Here is a 17,940-nt window from a genome sequence, read left to right as displayed (position 1 = left end):
TGAGCATCAACTCTGTGGTTTGGAGCATGCTTCATGATTTGCTTGAAGCCCCAAATCCAGAGATCAGGGAGAGGCAGGGATAGATGAAAGAGAGGTCAGTGAGGGAACTCACTGCTTAGGACTGCAAGACTGCTTAGGACGTATCTGGTAAATACATGGTCCCTTATCTTCTCCAGGAAATCACGGTTTCCCTGGGGTTGCCAATGCAGCAGCTCCTCCCATATCTTGTAAAGCATATTAATTCTATGACTGTACAGGTACCTCATAATATCCCTGAGGGAATAGAGTGAGGGTATGGGATGCTGCCTAAAAGGGCAGAGTCTGGGCACAAATGACAAAGCCTCTATATTGGGGAAGTTGCCTGTTCAGATTACAACACAAATTATGTGCCATTCTATTTTCATTTCTTTTTTGGGTTTCTGATGAATCCTGGTTACTTTTTCTTTAGAACTATATTTCCTTAAGTCATCATCAACAACTTTTACACTGACCCCCTTCTTCCTCTTAAAAAAAAGAAACAACTTATAATACTATTTACCTTATAAAACAACATTACCTTATGGTAAAGTACATAAATCCATGGGCTCTGGGGTGGAAATGCTGGTTTAGACCCTAGCTCTGCCATTTACTAGCTATGTGATCCTGGCAAGTTACTGAAACTCTGTGTGCCTCAGTTCCCCATACTTAATGAAGATAATATTCACGCTTAACCTTAGAGAGTTGTAGTGAGGATTGAGTGAATCTCTGCCCTGGTTAGCACCAAAAAATATTAAATATGAATATTATTTACATTGCTTTAAGAGAAACCAGCACATTACCAGACTCTTTTTAAAAAATTATTGTAAGGTTGGTGGATAATGGGGGATGGTCATGTGGCCCTCCAGGCCCTCCAGGAAACTTTGGCTAGGACCGCCCACAACCAAGCGTGCCAAAAGAAACTTCCCAGGAATTCTTTGGGAAAGAGTGACACCTCTGTCAAGCCAGTGAGATTTCACCACGTCATATTAGCTCAACCACCCTAGGGACCCTTTAAATATCTCTCACGCGAGTCACCCCTTGCAACTCCTCTGGTCTTTTTCCCCTGGGACCAGAGGACCTCGTCAGGTGGGATGCACTCTGTACTCAATAAAGCCTTTTATTATTCCACACTTTGTGGCTCTGACCCCTTCCTTCTTTCTTGGTGGGGAAAAATACCTTACAATTATTCTATCAGATTTTTTTAAGTGAGATGAGGGGAGATAGTGAGACAGACTCCCAAATGCACCTAGACCAGGATCCACCCAGCAACCCCTCTATGGAGCCAGTGCTAAAAACAACCAAGCTATCCTCAGCACCTGGGGTCAGTGCTCAAACCAACAGAGCCACTGTCTGTGGGAGAGAAAGAGAGAGAGAAGGGGAGAGGTAAGAGGAGAGAAGTAGATGGTCACGTCTCTTGTCTGTCCTGACCAAGAATGGAACCTGGGACATCTGCATGCCAGGCTGACGTTCTATCCACTGAACAAACCAGGCAAGGCTCTATCAGAATTTTTTGATAGGCTTGTATAAAAGTAAATTTCATTCATTCTTTACTGGGTAGGAATTTTATAAAACTTACTCTAGTAACTTCAAGTCTTCCTTAATATCAAAGTATTTAAAGTTTTTAATTTATACTTCAAAGATATTTTACTTAATTTGGTGTTATTTATATTTAGTAATCTTACATTCTCTTCCATTATTGATGCCCTTAGTAAATAATCTAAATAACAATTAAATTGCTTTGTAAAACTGAAAAACATTAACATTATTGTTTCTATTAATTTTATTATGAAATTTTATTAATTTTCACATTTGCATTCTACAGAAAATATAAAGTATATATCCACATTTAGGAAATTAACCAAAATTAGAAAATATAGAAAAAGCTTCCCAAGTTAAAAATTTGGAATTTATTTTATGAAAAGTTCTGATCACTTTTACAGTAATGTACAATAAAATGATTATATAAACTACAGACAAATCTTTTCCCAAATATGTAACTCTGACCTTTGGGCCATAATCAGCCACACCTACAAGGTTTTAGAGTATATAAACATATGAAGAGAGAGGTGATAGCCAACCCTCTTAAACAAAGCAACACTGAGGCCAAGAACAAGTCAAGAGGAACAATGGTGCTATTCAAAAGTTTTGTTTTCCTCTTAGTCCTATACTTGCTACAAGAGTCCAACACTTCTCTTGTTCGACTGAATAGCAATGGCTATGAAGACTTGATTATTGCTATAAACCCAGATGTGCCAGACAATGAAACACTAATTGAAAAAATAAAGGTAAGAAATGAGATTTTTTTCTGTCTGAATTAAAGAGAAGAAAATAAATTAGTTGTTAATAATTATTGTGGAAACTTTTGAACGCTCCAGAAAGTTGAAAAGCAGCATAGTGCAAGGAGGTCAGTGCCAGACTCTCCAGGAGAAATCAGAGGGAGGCTGGAAACGGGACTTCCCCTTGTCTCAACACAAGACCCAAGACAAGGCATGGCCTTCTAGATTCTCAGTTTCTTCTTCTGTAAATGAGCAGTTGGACTTCTCTGGTATTTAAACAATTAATGCCTGCTTATAGCAGGACAACAGTAAGTAAAAGAGTGCCTTCCCTCGTGCAGTGTACATTCTTTTCAGATACAGGTAATAAAAACGTGTACCTGTATAGAGGACAGTTGGTAGTAAGTTGTTATGGGGTAAAATAAATTAGCAAAGGCGGGTAGACTGTGTTGGTGTGGCTAGCGTAAGGGGAGAACATGGGTTACTCTTCCTGTAGGGTAGTCAGAGAAAGCCTCAGCATTGATGTGACATCTAAGCAGAGACCTGAGATGAGTGAGGGAAGAGCCCACTGAGGATTTGGGGAAGGGAATAGAGGAAGCAGCAACATGGAGATGATAGCATGCTTGTTGGGACCAATGAAACAAGTGGAAAGGAGCAAGAGGAAGGGTGAAAGAGCTGAAGTTGTAGAGGTAGCAGGACCCACACCAGTGGAAAGACTTGAGCTTTTAGTCCGAGTGGAATAGGAGTTCATGGGAGGGTTCTGAGCAGTGAAGTAATGTGCTCTTTCATGCATTATCTAGGATCCCACTGACTGCAGTGTCCAGGAAACTGTAGAGGGCTTTCATTTCTCACTAATCCCATATAAACTCTGCACAGCACAGAGGTATAGAAGGAGACCAGGTAGGAAGCTGTTGAAGATAAGAAGTAATGGTGACTAGGAACAGGAATATTTTGGTAGAGATCATGAAAGTGATGAGATTCTGAACATATCCTGAAGCTATAATACAAATTTGTTGAAAGTTTATATGTATGTGGAATAGGCAAAAGTAGGAGGAAGAGATAGGAGTCAAAAAGACTTCAAGGGTTTTGACCTTTGCACTTGGAAAGATGGAATTATCATCAGCTGGGAAGGGGAAGACTGAAGTGATTATTTGGAAGCTGAAATATCAGGTGTTAGTTTAGGACATTTTTGAATTTGTGATGCTTATTAGATACCCTCATAGATGGAGATAGGAATCAGAATTCAGGAGGAAAATCTGGGTGGAGAAGAAAATTGGGACATCATCAGTGTGTAGATGAGATTTAAAGCCATGAGAATAAAAGAGTTCATTAGGTAGTGCAGGCGGTGAAGAGAAAGGCACCAGAACTGAATCAAGACGTATTTTTAAAGTTTCTTTCAGCTGTAACATTCTTTATAACAAAGAGATTGGTTTTGCAGCCCTGTAAATTTGTGTCCTGCCCCTGACATTAACATCTAATTCCTCATATTCAATTCCTCCACTACCTCGCCCTTATGCGTACTGTTTTAGCCTTCTGCATGGGTGTTGTTATTCATCAGAAGCAGATAGATAGGCATGACTTGAGTTGTGAGCAGGTAAATCTGTGGCTCCCATTTATCACTCATTCTGTATAAACTCTTGCAGCATAGTGATGTTCACTTACTGATACCTTTTGAATTCCAGGGGAAGATAAAGATCCCTTTACTAAAGAGTACAGGCTTGGATAGCAGTTAATATAGCTGATTCCAAATGATGGCCTCTTAGTGTCCAGGGACAGTCAGATTCAAATACTACTGAACCTTGGATATCGGCGTTTGGAAGAATTATTTATAGGGGTAAAAAAAATTGCTAAAATAGTCTTCTACTGAAACTACAAGTAAAAATTCAATTGTTATTAGAAATTCCTAGATTATACAATGTTCCTTGACAATCTCTCAGCTTCTTCAAAGTGCTTGTATTTTTTATATCGGACAACTGTGTAAAATACTGTCATCCACATTATAAAGAAGAGAAAACTGGGATTGGAAGAAATTAAAAGATTTTTCAAAGGTTTGCTGAGTAACACAATCAGAGTGGAGAATCAGCACATGGGCTTTGAAAACTCACTTACAAACCAGAGTTTGAGTTCTGGCTTGTATAAGATGACAAAAATCAGTTGTTGTTGTTGTTGTTTTGTAACTGGTGAACCAATGTGTGGATATTACTTTATTTCTGAGATACTATCTGATCGCAATAAACTTTATGATAAATTAATTCGTAATTTGTACCCTAAGATGTCAATTGTCAGCTTTCCTTATTTCTATATTCACGTGTCTTTCTAGTTTGAGAGTACTTTGAAAACATTGATATCTCAACCTGCTCTGATGCAACTAGAATATTACAAGAATTCTGAGAAACAATTTAGAATGAATATATAGCTTGAAAAGCCTGTGGGAACAATTATTAGCCACCCTACTAGGCTCTAGGAGATGACAGTTATCTGATAATAGGGTCTACAAAAAACCTCTATAAAGCCTGACCTGTGGTGGTGCACTGGATAAAGCATCAACCTGGAAACACTGAGGTTGCCGGTTCAAAACCCTGGGCTTGCCTGGTCAAGGCAAATATGGGAGTTGATGCTTCCTGCTCCTCCCCCCTTCTCTCTCTCTCTCTCTCTCTCTCTCTCTCTCTCTCTCTCTCTCTCCCTTCTCTATAATGAATAAATAACATCTTAAAAAAAAAAAAAACCTCTATAACCTGAGAACACACCACTACCCTAGGATGTCCAAAGGGCCATAGAGACACCAAAGTAAATGAAATTTCTTAGACTTATACAATACACAACCCACACAACTGTACACCATCACCGCACTTTTCAAATTGGTACTAGAGTTCAAGCTACTATATATACCTTTTTTAAGTTTTTAAGGCTGACCAGTGGAAGCACAGTGGATAAAGCCTCCACACAGAATGCTGACATCACCAGTTTGAAACCTTGAGGTTGATGGCTCTGAACATGGGCTCATCAGCAGGAGGTTGCTGCCTTGAGCCCAAAGGTCGCTGGCATGAAAAAGCCCAAGGGTCACTGGCTTGAGCAAGGAGACACTGGCATGGTCCCAGTCAAGGCATGTACAAGAAGCTCAATGTACAACTAAAAGGAAAACAACTACAAGTTGATACTTCTCACCCTCTCTCTCTTCCTCTCTCTCACTCTCTCAAAAAATTTTTTGAAATATAATTAACATATGATATTAGTTTTATCTATACAATATAATGACTTGATATCTATCTATATATATATATTACAAAACAACCACCAAAATAAATCTAGTTAACATCCATTACTATATCACAGTTACAAAATTGTTTTACTTATAAGAACTTTTAATTTCAGCAACTTTCAAATATACAAATTGTATTAACTATAGTCACCATGCTGTACATTATATCACCATAACTTATTTATTTTATAACTAGAAGTTTGTACGTCTTGACTGCCTTCACCCACTTAGTGGACCCCCCCCCCTAAAGCTCTGGAAACCACCAACTTGCTCTCTGTATCTATGAGTTCCGTTTTTGTTTTTTTCTTCTCTCTCTTTATTTTTTTGATTTCACATATAAACGAAATTGTTTGTCATTGTTCCTTCTCAGTCTAACTTATTTTACTTAGCATAATGCCCTCGAGGTCCATTATCTTGTCAGAAAAGGCATAATTTCCTTCTTTTTGCAGCTCAGTAATATTCCACTCTTTATATATACTGCATCTTCTTTATCCATTCATCTAACCATAGACAGGATGCTTTCATGTTTTAGCCATTGTAAATAATGCTGCAGTAAACACAGGGACACATATATCTTTTTGAAATAGTGTTTTCATTTCCTTTGAATAAATACCCAGTAGTAGAATTGCTGTATCAAATGCTAGTTTTATTTTTAGTTTTTAAAGAAACCTCCATACTGTTTTCCACAGTGGCTTCTCCAATGTACATTCCCACCAATCCCTTTCCGCATATCCTTGTCAATACTTATTATTCTTATTTTTTACACATATATAATATTATAATGGGTGTGAGGCAATATCTCTTTGTGGTCCTGCTTTGGATTTCCCTGATGATTAGTGATATTGAGCACCCCATTTTTAATATATCAGTTGGCTATTTGTTTGTCTTCTTTGGAAAAATGTCTTTTCAATTCTCAGACCATTTTTTAATTAGATTGTTTGGGAAATTTTTGTTTGTTTTTTGCTATTGCTTTTGCTTTGGTATCAAAAAAATTTTGCCAAGATCAATATCAGGGAGCTTATGTTTTCTTCTGGGAGTTTTATGGTTTCAGGTCTTATGTTCAAGTCTTTAATGCATTTTGAATTAGGTTGTTTTTTTTTTTTCCATAGTGTAAGATAGTGGTCCAGTATCATTCTTTCGCATGGGACCGTCTGGTTTTCCCAACACCATTTATTGAAGAGATAGTCCTTGCTTAATGGTATATTCTTAACTCTTTTGTCATAAATTAATTGATGACTTATGCGTGGGTTTATTTTTGAACTTTCGATTCTGTTCCGTTGAACTATATATGTTTTTATGGCAATACTATACTCTTTTGATTACTACTGTTCTGTAGCATAGTTCAAAATCAGGGAGTGTTATGCCTCCAGCTTTGTTCTTCTTTCTCAAGAATGGTTGGGCTATTCAAGATCTTTTGTGGTTTCATACAAATTTTAAGATTGTTTGTCCTATTTCTGTGCAAAATACAATTGGCTTTTTGATAAGGGTTGCATTGAATCTGTAGATTGTCTTGGCTAGTATGAACAATTGTCTTGGCTAGTATTTAACAATATTGATTTTTCTAAACTACGATCATGAAATATCATTCCATTTATTTCTATCTTCTTTGGTTTCTTTCATTAATGTCTTCTTGTTTTAAGTGTACAGAAATTTCACCTCTTGGTTAAAATTATTCCTAGACATTTTATTCTTTCTGATGTAATTGTAAATAGGATTGTTATCTTAATTTCTCTTTCTGATAGTTCATTATTAGTGTACAGAAATGCAACGTATGTTTTATATTGATTTTGCATCCTGCAACTTTACTGAATTCATTTATGAGTTCTGACAGTTCTTTTTGGTGGATTATTTAGGATTTTCATACATAATGTCATGCCATCTCCAGATAGTGACAGTTTTACTTTGCCATTCTGATCTGGAAGCATTTTATTTCTTTTTCTGGCCTAATTACGCTGGCTAGGGATTCCAATATTGGGTTGAATAAAAGTGGTAAGAATGGGCATCTTTGTCTTGCTCCTGATCATAAAGGAAAAGCTTTCATTTTTTTTTTTACCATTGAGTATGATGTTAACTGTGAGTTTTTCATATATGGCCTTTATTGTGTTATGTTCTTTCTATACCCATTTTCCTGATAGTTTTATCATAAATAGGTGTTGAATTTTGTCAAATGCTTTTTTTGCATCTATTGAGATGATCATATAATATTTATCCTTTGTATTGTTAATGATGTTGATTGATTTGCAAATGTTGAACCATCCTTGCATCCCCGAAATAAATCCCACTTGATCATGGTGTATGACAGGGGTAGTCAACCTTTTTATAGCTACTGCCCACTTTTGTATCTCTGTTAGTAGGAACATTTTCTAACCACCCACTGGTTCCACAGTAATGGTGATTTATAAAGTAGGGAAGTACCTTTACTTTATAAAATTTACAAAGCAGAGTTACAGCAAGTTAAAGCATATAATAATAATTACTTACCAAGTACTTTATGTCAGATTTTTGCTGTTTGGCAGAATAAATCTTTATAAAACATCTTTTTATTTATACTTTGGTTGCTCCACTACCACCAACCATGAAAACTGGAACACCCACTAATGGGCAGTAGGGACTAGGTTGACTACCACTGGTGTATGATCATTTTAATGTATTGTTGAATTCAGTTTGTTAATAGCTTTTTGAGAATTTTTTCATGTATATTCATTAGGAATATTGGCTTGTAATTTTCTTTTTCTTGTGGCATCCTTGTCTGGTTTTGTTTTCAGAATAATGCTGGCTTCATAAAATAAATTTGAAAGCATTCATTCTTCTTTTATTTTGGAATATTTTGAGAAGGGTTGGTATTAATTCTTCTTTGAATGTTTGGTATAATTCACCAGTAAAGCTGTCAGGTCCTGGACAGTTTTTTGGGGGGTCAGGGTTTTGAGGGGATAGGAGGTATTGATCACTGATTTAATATCCTTACTAATAATTGGCCTGTTCATATTTTATGTCTTCATGATTCAGTCTTGATACGTTATATATTTCTAGAATTTTTTTAAAAATTTCTTCTAGGTCATTCAAATTGTTGGCATGTAATTGTTCATAATATTCTCTTATAATCCTTTGTATTTCTGTGGCATCAGTTGTAATATTTCTTCTTTCATTTCTGATTTTATTTATTTCAGTCCTCTCCCTTTTATTCTTGGTGAGTTCAACCACCATATACATTTTTATCTCATAGGCACAGAGAGCCATCACTTCAAGCAAAGGTAACAACCTGTTGAGACCTGAATATCTCAAAACAAAAAGAAAGGGGAGGTATTCTTAGGGAACAAGTAGAGAATTCTTTCATTGCTTTAGGCCAGTGAGGAAATAACCTCCAACCTACCTTGGGAGCTCTTCAAAACCCTTTTCCTGACTTCCAGATTGTCCTCTGGGTCTTTATTTTTTTTTATTTTTATTTTTTTTTTACATTTACATACTGTCTTTACCAGTTATCTTTACTTATTCACTTAGTTTTTGTCTAGTAAAAACTAATACAAACCTCTTATAGGGCAGGTCTGCTAACAATGAATTAGCTGTTTTTATCATAAAATGCTTTTATTTTTTTCTTAAATTTTTAAGATAGTTTTGTTGACTGTGTAATACATAGTCATTAGTCTTTTTCTCACAATATTTTAAAAATGTCCCATCTGTTGCCTTTGGGCTTCCATAGCTTCTGTTGGAAAACAAGCTGTTAATTATACTGATGGTCTCTGGAACATAATGTTGTGGGGTTTTTTTCTTCTTCATGTCTTTTTTTTTCTGATCAGATCTTAATTAAACTAACTGTTCAAGTTCAACTTTGAGTTAGTTCACTGTTTCTTCTACCTGCTCAGATCTGGTGTTGAGCCACTTTAGTAATATATTTATTTTAATTTATGCTATTGTATTTCTTACTCCAGAACATCAATTTTTTTCCATTTTAATGTCTCTAATTATTAATATTTCTATTTGGTGAGACATTCTTATCATACATTCTTTTAAATTTTAGACATGTTTCTTTTAGTTCTTTTAAGGTATTTACAATATATAGTAACAAATAAAATCATGTTTTGTCTACTAGTACAGCCATACTTAAAGACAGTTTTTTTTTTGTTTTTTTGTGTTTTTTTTTAAATAATTTTATTTTTTTAATGGGGTGACATCAATAAATCAGGATACATATATTCAAAGATAACAAGACCAGGGTATCTTGTCGTTCAATTATGATGCATACCCGTCACCCAAAGTCAGATTGTCCTTTGTCACCTTCTATCTTGTTTTCTTTGTGCCCCTCCCCCTCCCCCCTTTCCCTCTCCCATTCCCCCCTCCCCCCCCCCCCGTAACCACCACACTCTTATCAATGTCTCTTAGTTTCACTTTTATGTCCCACCTACGTATGGAATAATGCAGTTCCTGGTTTTTTCTGATTTACTTATTTCGCTTCGTATCATGTTATCTAGATCCCACCATTTTGCTGTAAATGTTTCGATGTCATCATTTCTTATGGCTGAGTAGTATTCCATAGTGTATATGTGCCACATCTTCTTTATCCAGTCATCTATTGACGGGCTTTTTGGTTGTTTCCATGTCCTGGCCACTGTGAACAATGCTGCAATAAACATGGGGCTGCATGTGTCTTTACGTATCAATGTTTCTGAGATTTTGGGGTATATACCCAGTAGAGGGATTGCTGGGTCATAAGGTAGTTCTATTTTCAGTTTTTTGAGGAACCACCATACTTTCTTCCATAATGGTTCTACTACTTTACATTCCCACCAACAGTGTATGAGGGTTCCTTTTTCTCCACAGCCTCTCCAACATTTGCTATTACCTGTCTTGCTAATAATAGCTAATCGAACAGGTGTGAGGTGGTATCTCATTGCTGTTTTGATTTGCATTTCTCTAATAGCTAAAGAAGATGAGCATCTTTTCATATATCTGTTGGCCATTTGTATTTCTTCCTGGGAGAAGTGTCTGTTCATATCCTCTTCCCATTTTTTTATGGGATTGTTTGTTTGTTTGTTGTTGAGTTTTATGAGTTCTTTGTATATTTTGGATATTAGGCCCTTATCTGAGCTGTTGTTTGAAAAAATCATTTCCCATTTAGTTGGCTTTCTGTTTATTTTGTTATCAGTTTCTCTTGCTGAGCAAAAACTTCTTAGTCTGATGTAGTCCCATTCATTAATTTTTGCCTTCACTTCTCTTGCCATTGGAGTCAAATTCATAAAATGCTCTTTAAAACCCAGGTCCATGAGTTGAGTACCTATGTCTTCTTCTATGTACTTAATTGTTTCAGGTCTTATGTTTAGATCTTTGATCCATTTTGAGTTAATTTTAGTACAGGGGGACAAACTGTAGTCCAGTTTCATTCTTTTGCATGTGGCTTTCCAGTTTTCCCAGCACCATTTATTGAAGAGGCTTTCTTTTCTCCATTGTGTGTTGTTGGCCCCTTTATCAAAAATTATTTGACTATATATATGTGGTTTTATTTCTGGACTTTCTATTCTGTTCCATTGGTCTGAGTGTCTATTTTTCTGCCAATACCATGCTGTTTTGAGTGTCGTGGCCCTATAATAGAGTTTGAAGTCAGGTATTGTTATGCCCCCAGCTTCATTCTTTTTCTTTAGGATTGCTTTGGCTATTCGGGGTTTTTTATAGTTCCATATAAATCTGATGATTTTTTGCTCTATTTCTTTAAAAAACGTCATTGGAAGTTTGATGGGAATTGCATTGAATTTGTATATTGCTTTGGGTAATATAGCCATCTTGATTATATTTATTCTTCCTAGCCAAGAACAAGGTATATTCTTCCATCTCATTATATCTTTTTCGATTTCCCTTAACAATGGTTTATAGTTTTCATTATATAAGTCCTTTACATTCTTTGTTATGTTTATTCCTAAGTATTTTATTTTTTTTGTTGCAATCGTGAAGGGGATTATTCTTTTGAGTTCCTTCTCAGTTGTTTCATTGTTGGCATATAGAAAGGCTATTGACTTCTGAATGTTAATTTTGTATCCTGCGACCTTACTGTATTGGCTTATTGTTTCTAGCAGTCTTTTTGTGGATTCTTTGGGGTTTTCGATGTATAGGATCATATCATCTGCAAAAAGTGATACCTTGACTTCTTCTTTTCCGATATGGATGCCTTTTATTTCTTTGTCTTGTCTGATTGCTGTGGCGAGAACCTCTAGTACCACATTAAATAAGAGTGGAGAGAGTGGACAACCCTGTCTTGTTCCTGATTTAAGGGGGAAAGCCTTCAGTTTAGTGCCATTTAATATGATGTTAGCTAATGGTTTATCATATATGGCCTTTATCATGTTGAGATATTTTCCTTCTATACCCATTTTGTTGAGAGTCTTAAACATAAAATTGTGTTGTATTTTATCGAAAGCCTTTTCTGCGTCTATTGATAAGATCATGTGGTTTTTGTTCTTTGTTTTGTTGATATGGTGTATTACGTTAACCGTTTTACGTATGTTGAACCATCCTTGAGATTCTGGGATGAATCCCACTTGATCATGATGTATTATTTTTTTAATATGTTGTTGTATTCGATTTGCTAGTATTTTGTTTAGTATTTTAGCATCTGTATTCATTAGAGATATTGGTCTGTAGTTTTCTTTTTTTGTGCCATCCTTGCCTGGTTTTGGTATGAGGGTTATGTTGGCCTCATAAAATGTGTTTGAGGGTTATGTTGGCCTCATAAAATGTGTTTGGTATGAGGGTTATGTTGGCCTCATAAAATGTGTTTGGAAAAATTCTTCAATTTTTTGGAAGACTTTGAGTAGAATAGGAACCAAGTCTTCTTTGAATGTTTGATAAAATTCGCTGGTATAGCCGTCAGGGCCTGGACTGTTATTTTTAGGGAGGTTTTTAATGGTTTTTTCTATTTCTTCTCTACTGATAGGTCTGTTTAGGCTTTCTGCTTCTTCTTGACTCAGTCTAGGAAGGTTGTATTGTTCTAGGAATTTATCCATTTCTTCTAGGTTGTTGAATTTAGTGGCATAAAGTTTTTCATAGTATTCTACAATAATTCTTTGTATATCTATGGTGTCCGTGGTGATTTCTCCTCTTTCATTTTGGATTTTGTTTATATGAGTTCTTTCTCTTTTTTCCTTGGTAAGTCTTGCCAAGGGTTTGTCAATTTTATTGATCTTTTCAAAGAACCAGCTCCTTGTTCTATTAATTTTTTCTATAGTTTTTCTGTTCTCTAATTCATTTATTTCTGCTCTGATTTTTATTATCTCCTTTCTTCGGCTGCTTTTGGGTTGTCTTTGTTCTTCTTTTTCTAGTTCCTTAAGGTGGGATGTTAAGTGGTTCACTTGGGCTCTCTCTTGTTTGTTCATATATGCCTGAAGTGATATGAACTTCCCTCTTATCACTGCTTTTGCTGCATCCCATAGATTCTGATATGTCGTATTGTCATTTTCATTAGTCTGTATAAATCTTTTGATCTCTGCACTTATTTCTTCTTTGACCCATTCATTTTTTAAAAGTATGTTGTTTAGTTTCCACATTTTTGTGGGATTTTTTTCCTCTTTTTTGCAGTTGAATTCTAGTTTCAAGGCTTTATGATCAGAAAATATGCTTGGTACAACTTCAATTTTTCTGAATTTGCTGATGTTGTTTTTGTGGCCCAACATATGGTCAATTCTTGAGAATGATCCATGTACACTGGAGAAAAATGTATACTCAGTCCCTTTGGGATGAAATGTCCTGTAGATGTCTATCATATCCAGGTGCTCTAGTGTTTTGTTTAAGGCCACTATGTCTTTGTTGATTCTCTGTTTGGATGACCGATCTAGAGCCGTCAGCGGTGTATTGAGGTCTCCAAGTATGATTGTATTTTTGTCAGTTTTTGTTTTAAGGTCAATAAGTAGCTGTCTTATATATTTTGGTGCTCCTTGGTTTGGTGCATATATATTAAGAATTGTTATGTGTTCTTGATTCAGTGTCCCCTTGGCCATTATGAAATGGCCATTTTTATCTCTGAGTACTTTTCCTGTCTTGTAGTCAGCATTATCCGATATGAGTATTGCTACACCTGCTTTTTTTTGGATGTTATTTGCTTGGAGTATTGTTTTCCAGCCTTTCACTTTGAATTTGTTTTTATCCTTGTTGCTTAGATGAGTTTCCTGTAGGCAGCATATAGTTGGATTTTCTTTTTTAATCCATTCTGCTACTCTGTGCCTTTTTATTGGTGAGTTTAATCCGTTTACATTTAGTGTAATTATTTACACTTGTGAGTTCCCTATTGCCATTTTATATCTTGCTTTCTGTTAGTTTTGTGTCTTGTTTGATCCTTCTCTTTCGTTTTTCTATCTTTTGTTTTTATTTGGTTGTATTTCATACATCTCTCCTCTGTTGCTATCTTTTTTATCTCATGTGCTTCTGTGGTGGTTTTTTCAATGGTGGTTACCTTTGAGTAATGAAAAGGGTCCCTACCCTGTTCATTGTAGCAAACTATTTTGTGAGTACTTTTGCACTCCATCGTCCTTTGCTACTGTTAATCTCCATCTTCTCCCCCTCTTTCTTTTTGTTGTTGTCACAGTTTAAATTTGGTTTTATTGTGTTCTTCTTGGAGCTTTTACTTGTGGCTCTGTTTTTTTTTTCTTTGTATCTGATTGGAGAACCCCCTTTAGTAATTCCTGGAGTGGGGGTTTTCTGATGATAAATTCCCTCATCTTTTCTGTATCTGTGAATGTTTTTATTTCTCCTTCATATTTGAAGGATAGCTTTGATGGGTATAGTATTCGTGGCTGAAAGTTTCTCTCTTTCAGGACTTTAAATATTGGGGTCCTCTCTCTTCTAGCTTGTAGAGTTTCTGCTGAGAAATTTGATGATAATCTAATGGGCCTTCCTTTATATGTTGTATTCTTCTTTTCCCTGGCTGCCTTGAGAATTTTTTCTTTGCTGTTGGTTTGTGTCAATTTCATTATGATATGCCTTGGAGTAGGTTTGTTGGGGTTAAGAAAACTCGGTGTTCTGTTTGCTTCTTGAATTTGAGGCTTTAGTTCTTTCCACAGGCTTGGGAAGTTCTCATCTATTATTTGTTTGAGTATATTCTCCATTCCATTTTCTCTCTCTTCTCCCTCTGATATACCTATTATTCTTATGTTATTCTTTTTGATGGAGTCAGATAATTCTTGTAGGACTATCTCATTTTTTTTAATTTTTGAGTCTCTTTCTTCTTCTCTCTGTTGTGCCTCAAGTTGCTTGTCTTCTATTTCACTAATCCTCTCTTCTATCTGACCTGTTCTATTAGCTAAGCTTGTTACTTCGTTTTTCAGCTCGTGAATTGAGTTTTTCATCTCTGTTTGATTTGTTTTTATAGTTTCAATTTCTTTGGACATATATTCTTTGTGTTCATTGAGTTGTTTTCTGAGCTCCCTAAATTGCCTTTCTGTGTTTTCTTGTATATCTCGGAGGATTTTTAGGATTTCTATCTTGAATTCTCTGTCATTTAGCTCCAAGGTTTCCAATATATTAAATGTTTTCTCCATAGATTTTTCCTCATCTAGCTGTTACCTCTCTTTCTTTTGTATCCTTGATATTCAATTTTCTCTTCCTTAATGGCATCTGAGGGTGGTTTTGTTGATAGTACTAATGAGATTTAATAAAGAATAAAAAGTTAAAAAAAGTAAAAAATCAAAGAGTTGTTTTTTTTAAAAAAAATTAATAATGAAATAAAGAAAAATAAAATAATAATTTTTAAAAAAAGGAAATTATTCCCCCCCTCCTTTTTTCCTCTCCTCTCTTCTTTTTCTTGAGAAAATCTTGTGGTGAACTGTGAATTATAACAAACAATGCCTGTGATGGAGGTCCTGAATTGGGGAAAAGTAATAAAGGGGCAAAAAAAAAAAAAAGAAAAAGAAAGGGAAAAAAAAAGGGGGGGGGGCGGTATGGACCCACAAAAAGCAAATAAGGAAAAAATTTGGGTCAAGAATAAAATGATTTGCTTTTAGGTGTTGGTGTTGTCTAAGAGTTATGATGAGAGGAATAAGAGAACAGAAAAATGGGGGGACAAATTAAAAAAATACTATTGTATTTAGTGGAACAAGAACTAGATAAAATGGAGAGCCAGGGATGGGAGCACTGCTAGTGAGTTAAAAAGGTGAAGTAAAAAACCCCCAAAATGCCACAAACATAAGTTTGAGTCCCAGATAAGATAATTTGTTTGTTATTGAGGTTTGAATGAGAGGAGATGTAAAGGAGAAAGGAAGAAACTAATATAGAGGGAGAAAAGAAAGAGAGAGAGAGAAAAAAAGAGGGAACCAGTAAATGAAGAAAAAAGAAAGGAGAGAGAGAGAGTTAAGGGTTTTGGAGTGCAACCCTCATAGAGAGAAAGGAAGAGGAGAAAAAAGATAATGGGAGATGTAACACTTATGGGTAGTGTAGTTCAAGGAGAGGAGAGGGTAAGACCGGCAGAGAGTTAATCGGCCAAATTGGAGGAGGAAAAAAAGTATCAAGAATGAAGATAAGAGAAACAAACGAACAAATATAATAAAATGGGATAGGTTATAAAGCCTGCAGATTATTCTTGATTTTGAGAGGTTCTCTTCTTGTTTTTTCTTTTCTCTCCCTCTTCCTGGTCGGTGACTCTGTACCCCAGGTTCTGCCCCTTTGGCATGCTCAGGTAGAGGTTTGCAGTTGATAAGTCTCTATGGCAATGTCATGTATTGTGCTTTAGTCTCGTTGGGAGTCAAGGCTCATTAGCTTTCATAGGCTCCGACAGTGAGAGAGTCCGTGTTCCTGGAGCCTTTCTCCTAGTCTTTCCTTCCTTAATTAGTAGCCTGATAATCCAGCTATGGGGTTGTTGCTGCCTCTGCCTGGATAGTAAGAGGTTCAAAGAGCTGGCAACTCCCCACTCTATTTCCACTCAGCACAGGGCTCTGGGTAAGGCTCAGTCAGTCAGAGCTGCTAGCATAATCAGGCGGGCTTTCCGCCCACTCAAAGACCTCTGGCTCTGCCACTCTGTCGGGTAACACAGGCGTGCACCCACTTCCGGGGTGCTTGGAGGAAACTCTCATTCACTATCTGCACGCACAGACCAGGATATCCGGCCAGTAGTCTCACGCTTTGAGTGAAACCCCCAACCGCATGGAAATTTGCAGCGCTGGAATTCGCTCTCGCTCCGTCCCCGTGCGCGGCTTTTGCAAGGGGCTGGGGTGGCCCGAGATTCCGCTTTTGCCCACACAAAGGCCCCTGACTCTGCCCCTCTGTGCGATAACACGGGCGCGCCCTGCCGAGGCACTCGGAGGAATTGCTCACTACCTATCTGCGCGCGCACACCAGGATATGAGGCCGGCCGCGTTTCCCTGAGTGAAACCCTCACCAGCACGGAAAATTTCCACCGTTGGAATTAGTTCTCGCTCCCTCCCGTGCTCGGCTTTCCCAGGGCGCTGGGGCTGCCCAGAGATTCTGCTTTCGGCCCATAGAAAGGCCTCTGACCCTGCCTCTCTGTGGGGCAACACGGACACCCACTTCTGGGGCTTAGGAAGAGATCTCTCGCCCACTAACTGCGCACCAACCAGGAGAACGGGTAAAATGGCTGCCCCGCTTGTCTTTCTTTGTTTGGGTTTGGCGCGAGTGTTAGCTTGTATTGCCCGGCTTGCCACAGGAACAGTTTTTCCTCCCCTAGGATCTCCGTGCCACAGCCTGGTTCGGCCTTTTGTGCGCGGCCTGGATGTATTCACCCCCTTTGCCCGCCTCAGTTTCTATATTCACAGTTACCAGAGAAAGCCGCCCTGTTTAGGTTAGTGAGGAAGGCGGAGCATTTCTTACTCCCTATTTCCTTCAGGATTTGGTTATATATTTAGCCAATTTTTCACTCGACCATACCTTCGGGTGTATTGTGAAGCATCTGGAGGCTCCAAGTATAGGTTTTTCTGTTTCTGGTTGAAGATCTTGTTGAGTTTTGGGGGAGATTTATTGGTATTGCTTCCTACTCCGCCATTACTCTGACGTCATCTCTCCCCTCTGGGTCTTTAGATCTCTGAATTCATGGTTCTAAACCCAATCAGTTTTCTGTTCTCTTCAGTGCATATAAGTCATCACACCTGCCTGTCTTCAACAGAACAGAAAAGAGCTGTGAAATTCCTGAAGCAGGACAGTTCTATTTGGGCTTCTGCTAGTTTAGGAATGTCATGGAGAATGAGAACTTGCCTTGAAGAAAACAGCAATCTAGACTGGTATGTTGCAAGCAAGATGAAGAGGTTGACATCATCATCTAGCACCCAGGATCTCCAATTACTCAGTGGGTTTGATCATGCAGATTAGATTACCATAATGTCTTTGTATACATCTGTTTCTCTTATCAATCATTGTATTTTTAGGTTCAGGATACTGAACATTATAGGATGGCATTATTTTCAGCTT

General features: G+C 37.1%; 1 protein-coding gene across 1 annotated transcript in view; it reads left to right on the top strand.

Moving 5' to 3' along the window:
* Positions 1–2,092: 2,092 nt before the first annotated feature.
* CLCA4 (chloride channel accessory 4) overlaps positions 2,093–17,940 on the top strand; it is a 53,091-nt gene continuing 37,243 nt past the window's right edge. Inside the window, exon 1 of the mRNA XM_066268740.1 lies at positions 2,093–2,303. Coding sequence (XP_066124837.1) covers positions 2,145–2,303 — 159 coding nt within the window. The 5' untranslated portion in view covers positions 2,093–2,144. The remainder of the gene's footprint in view (positions 2,304–17,940) is intronic.

This window comes from Saccopteryx bilineata, chromosome 3, assembly GCF_036850765.1.
Source record: "Saccopteryx bilineata isolate mSacBil1 chromosome 3, mSacBil1_pri_phased_curated, whole genome shotgun sequence".
NCBI classification, from domain to species: Eukaryota; Metazoa; Chordata; class Mammalia; order Chiroptera; family Emballonuridae; genus Saccopteryx; species Saccopteryx bilineata.
The sequence above is the reverse complement of the archived record's forward strand: the minus strand, read 5'-3'. Positions and strand labels throughout refer to the sequence as shown.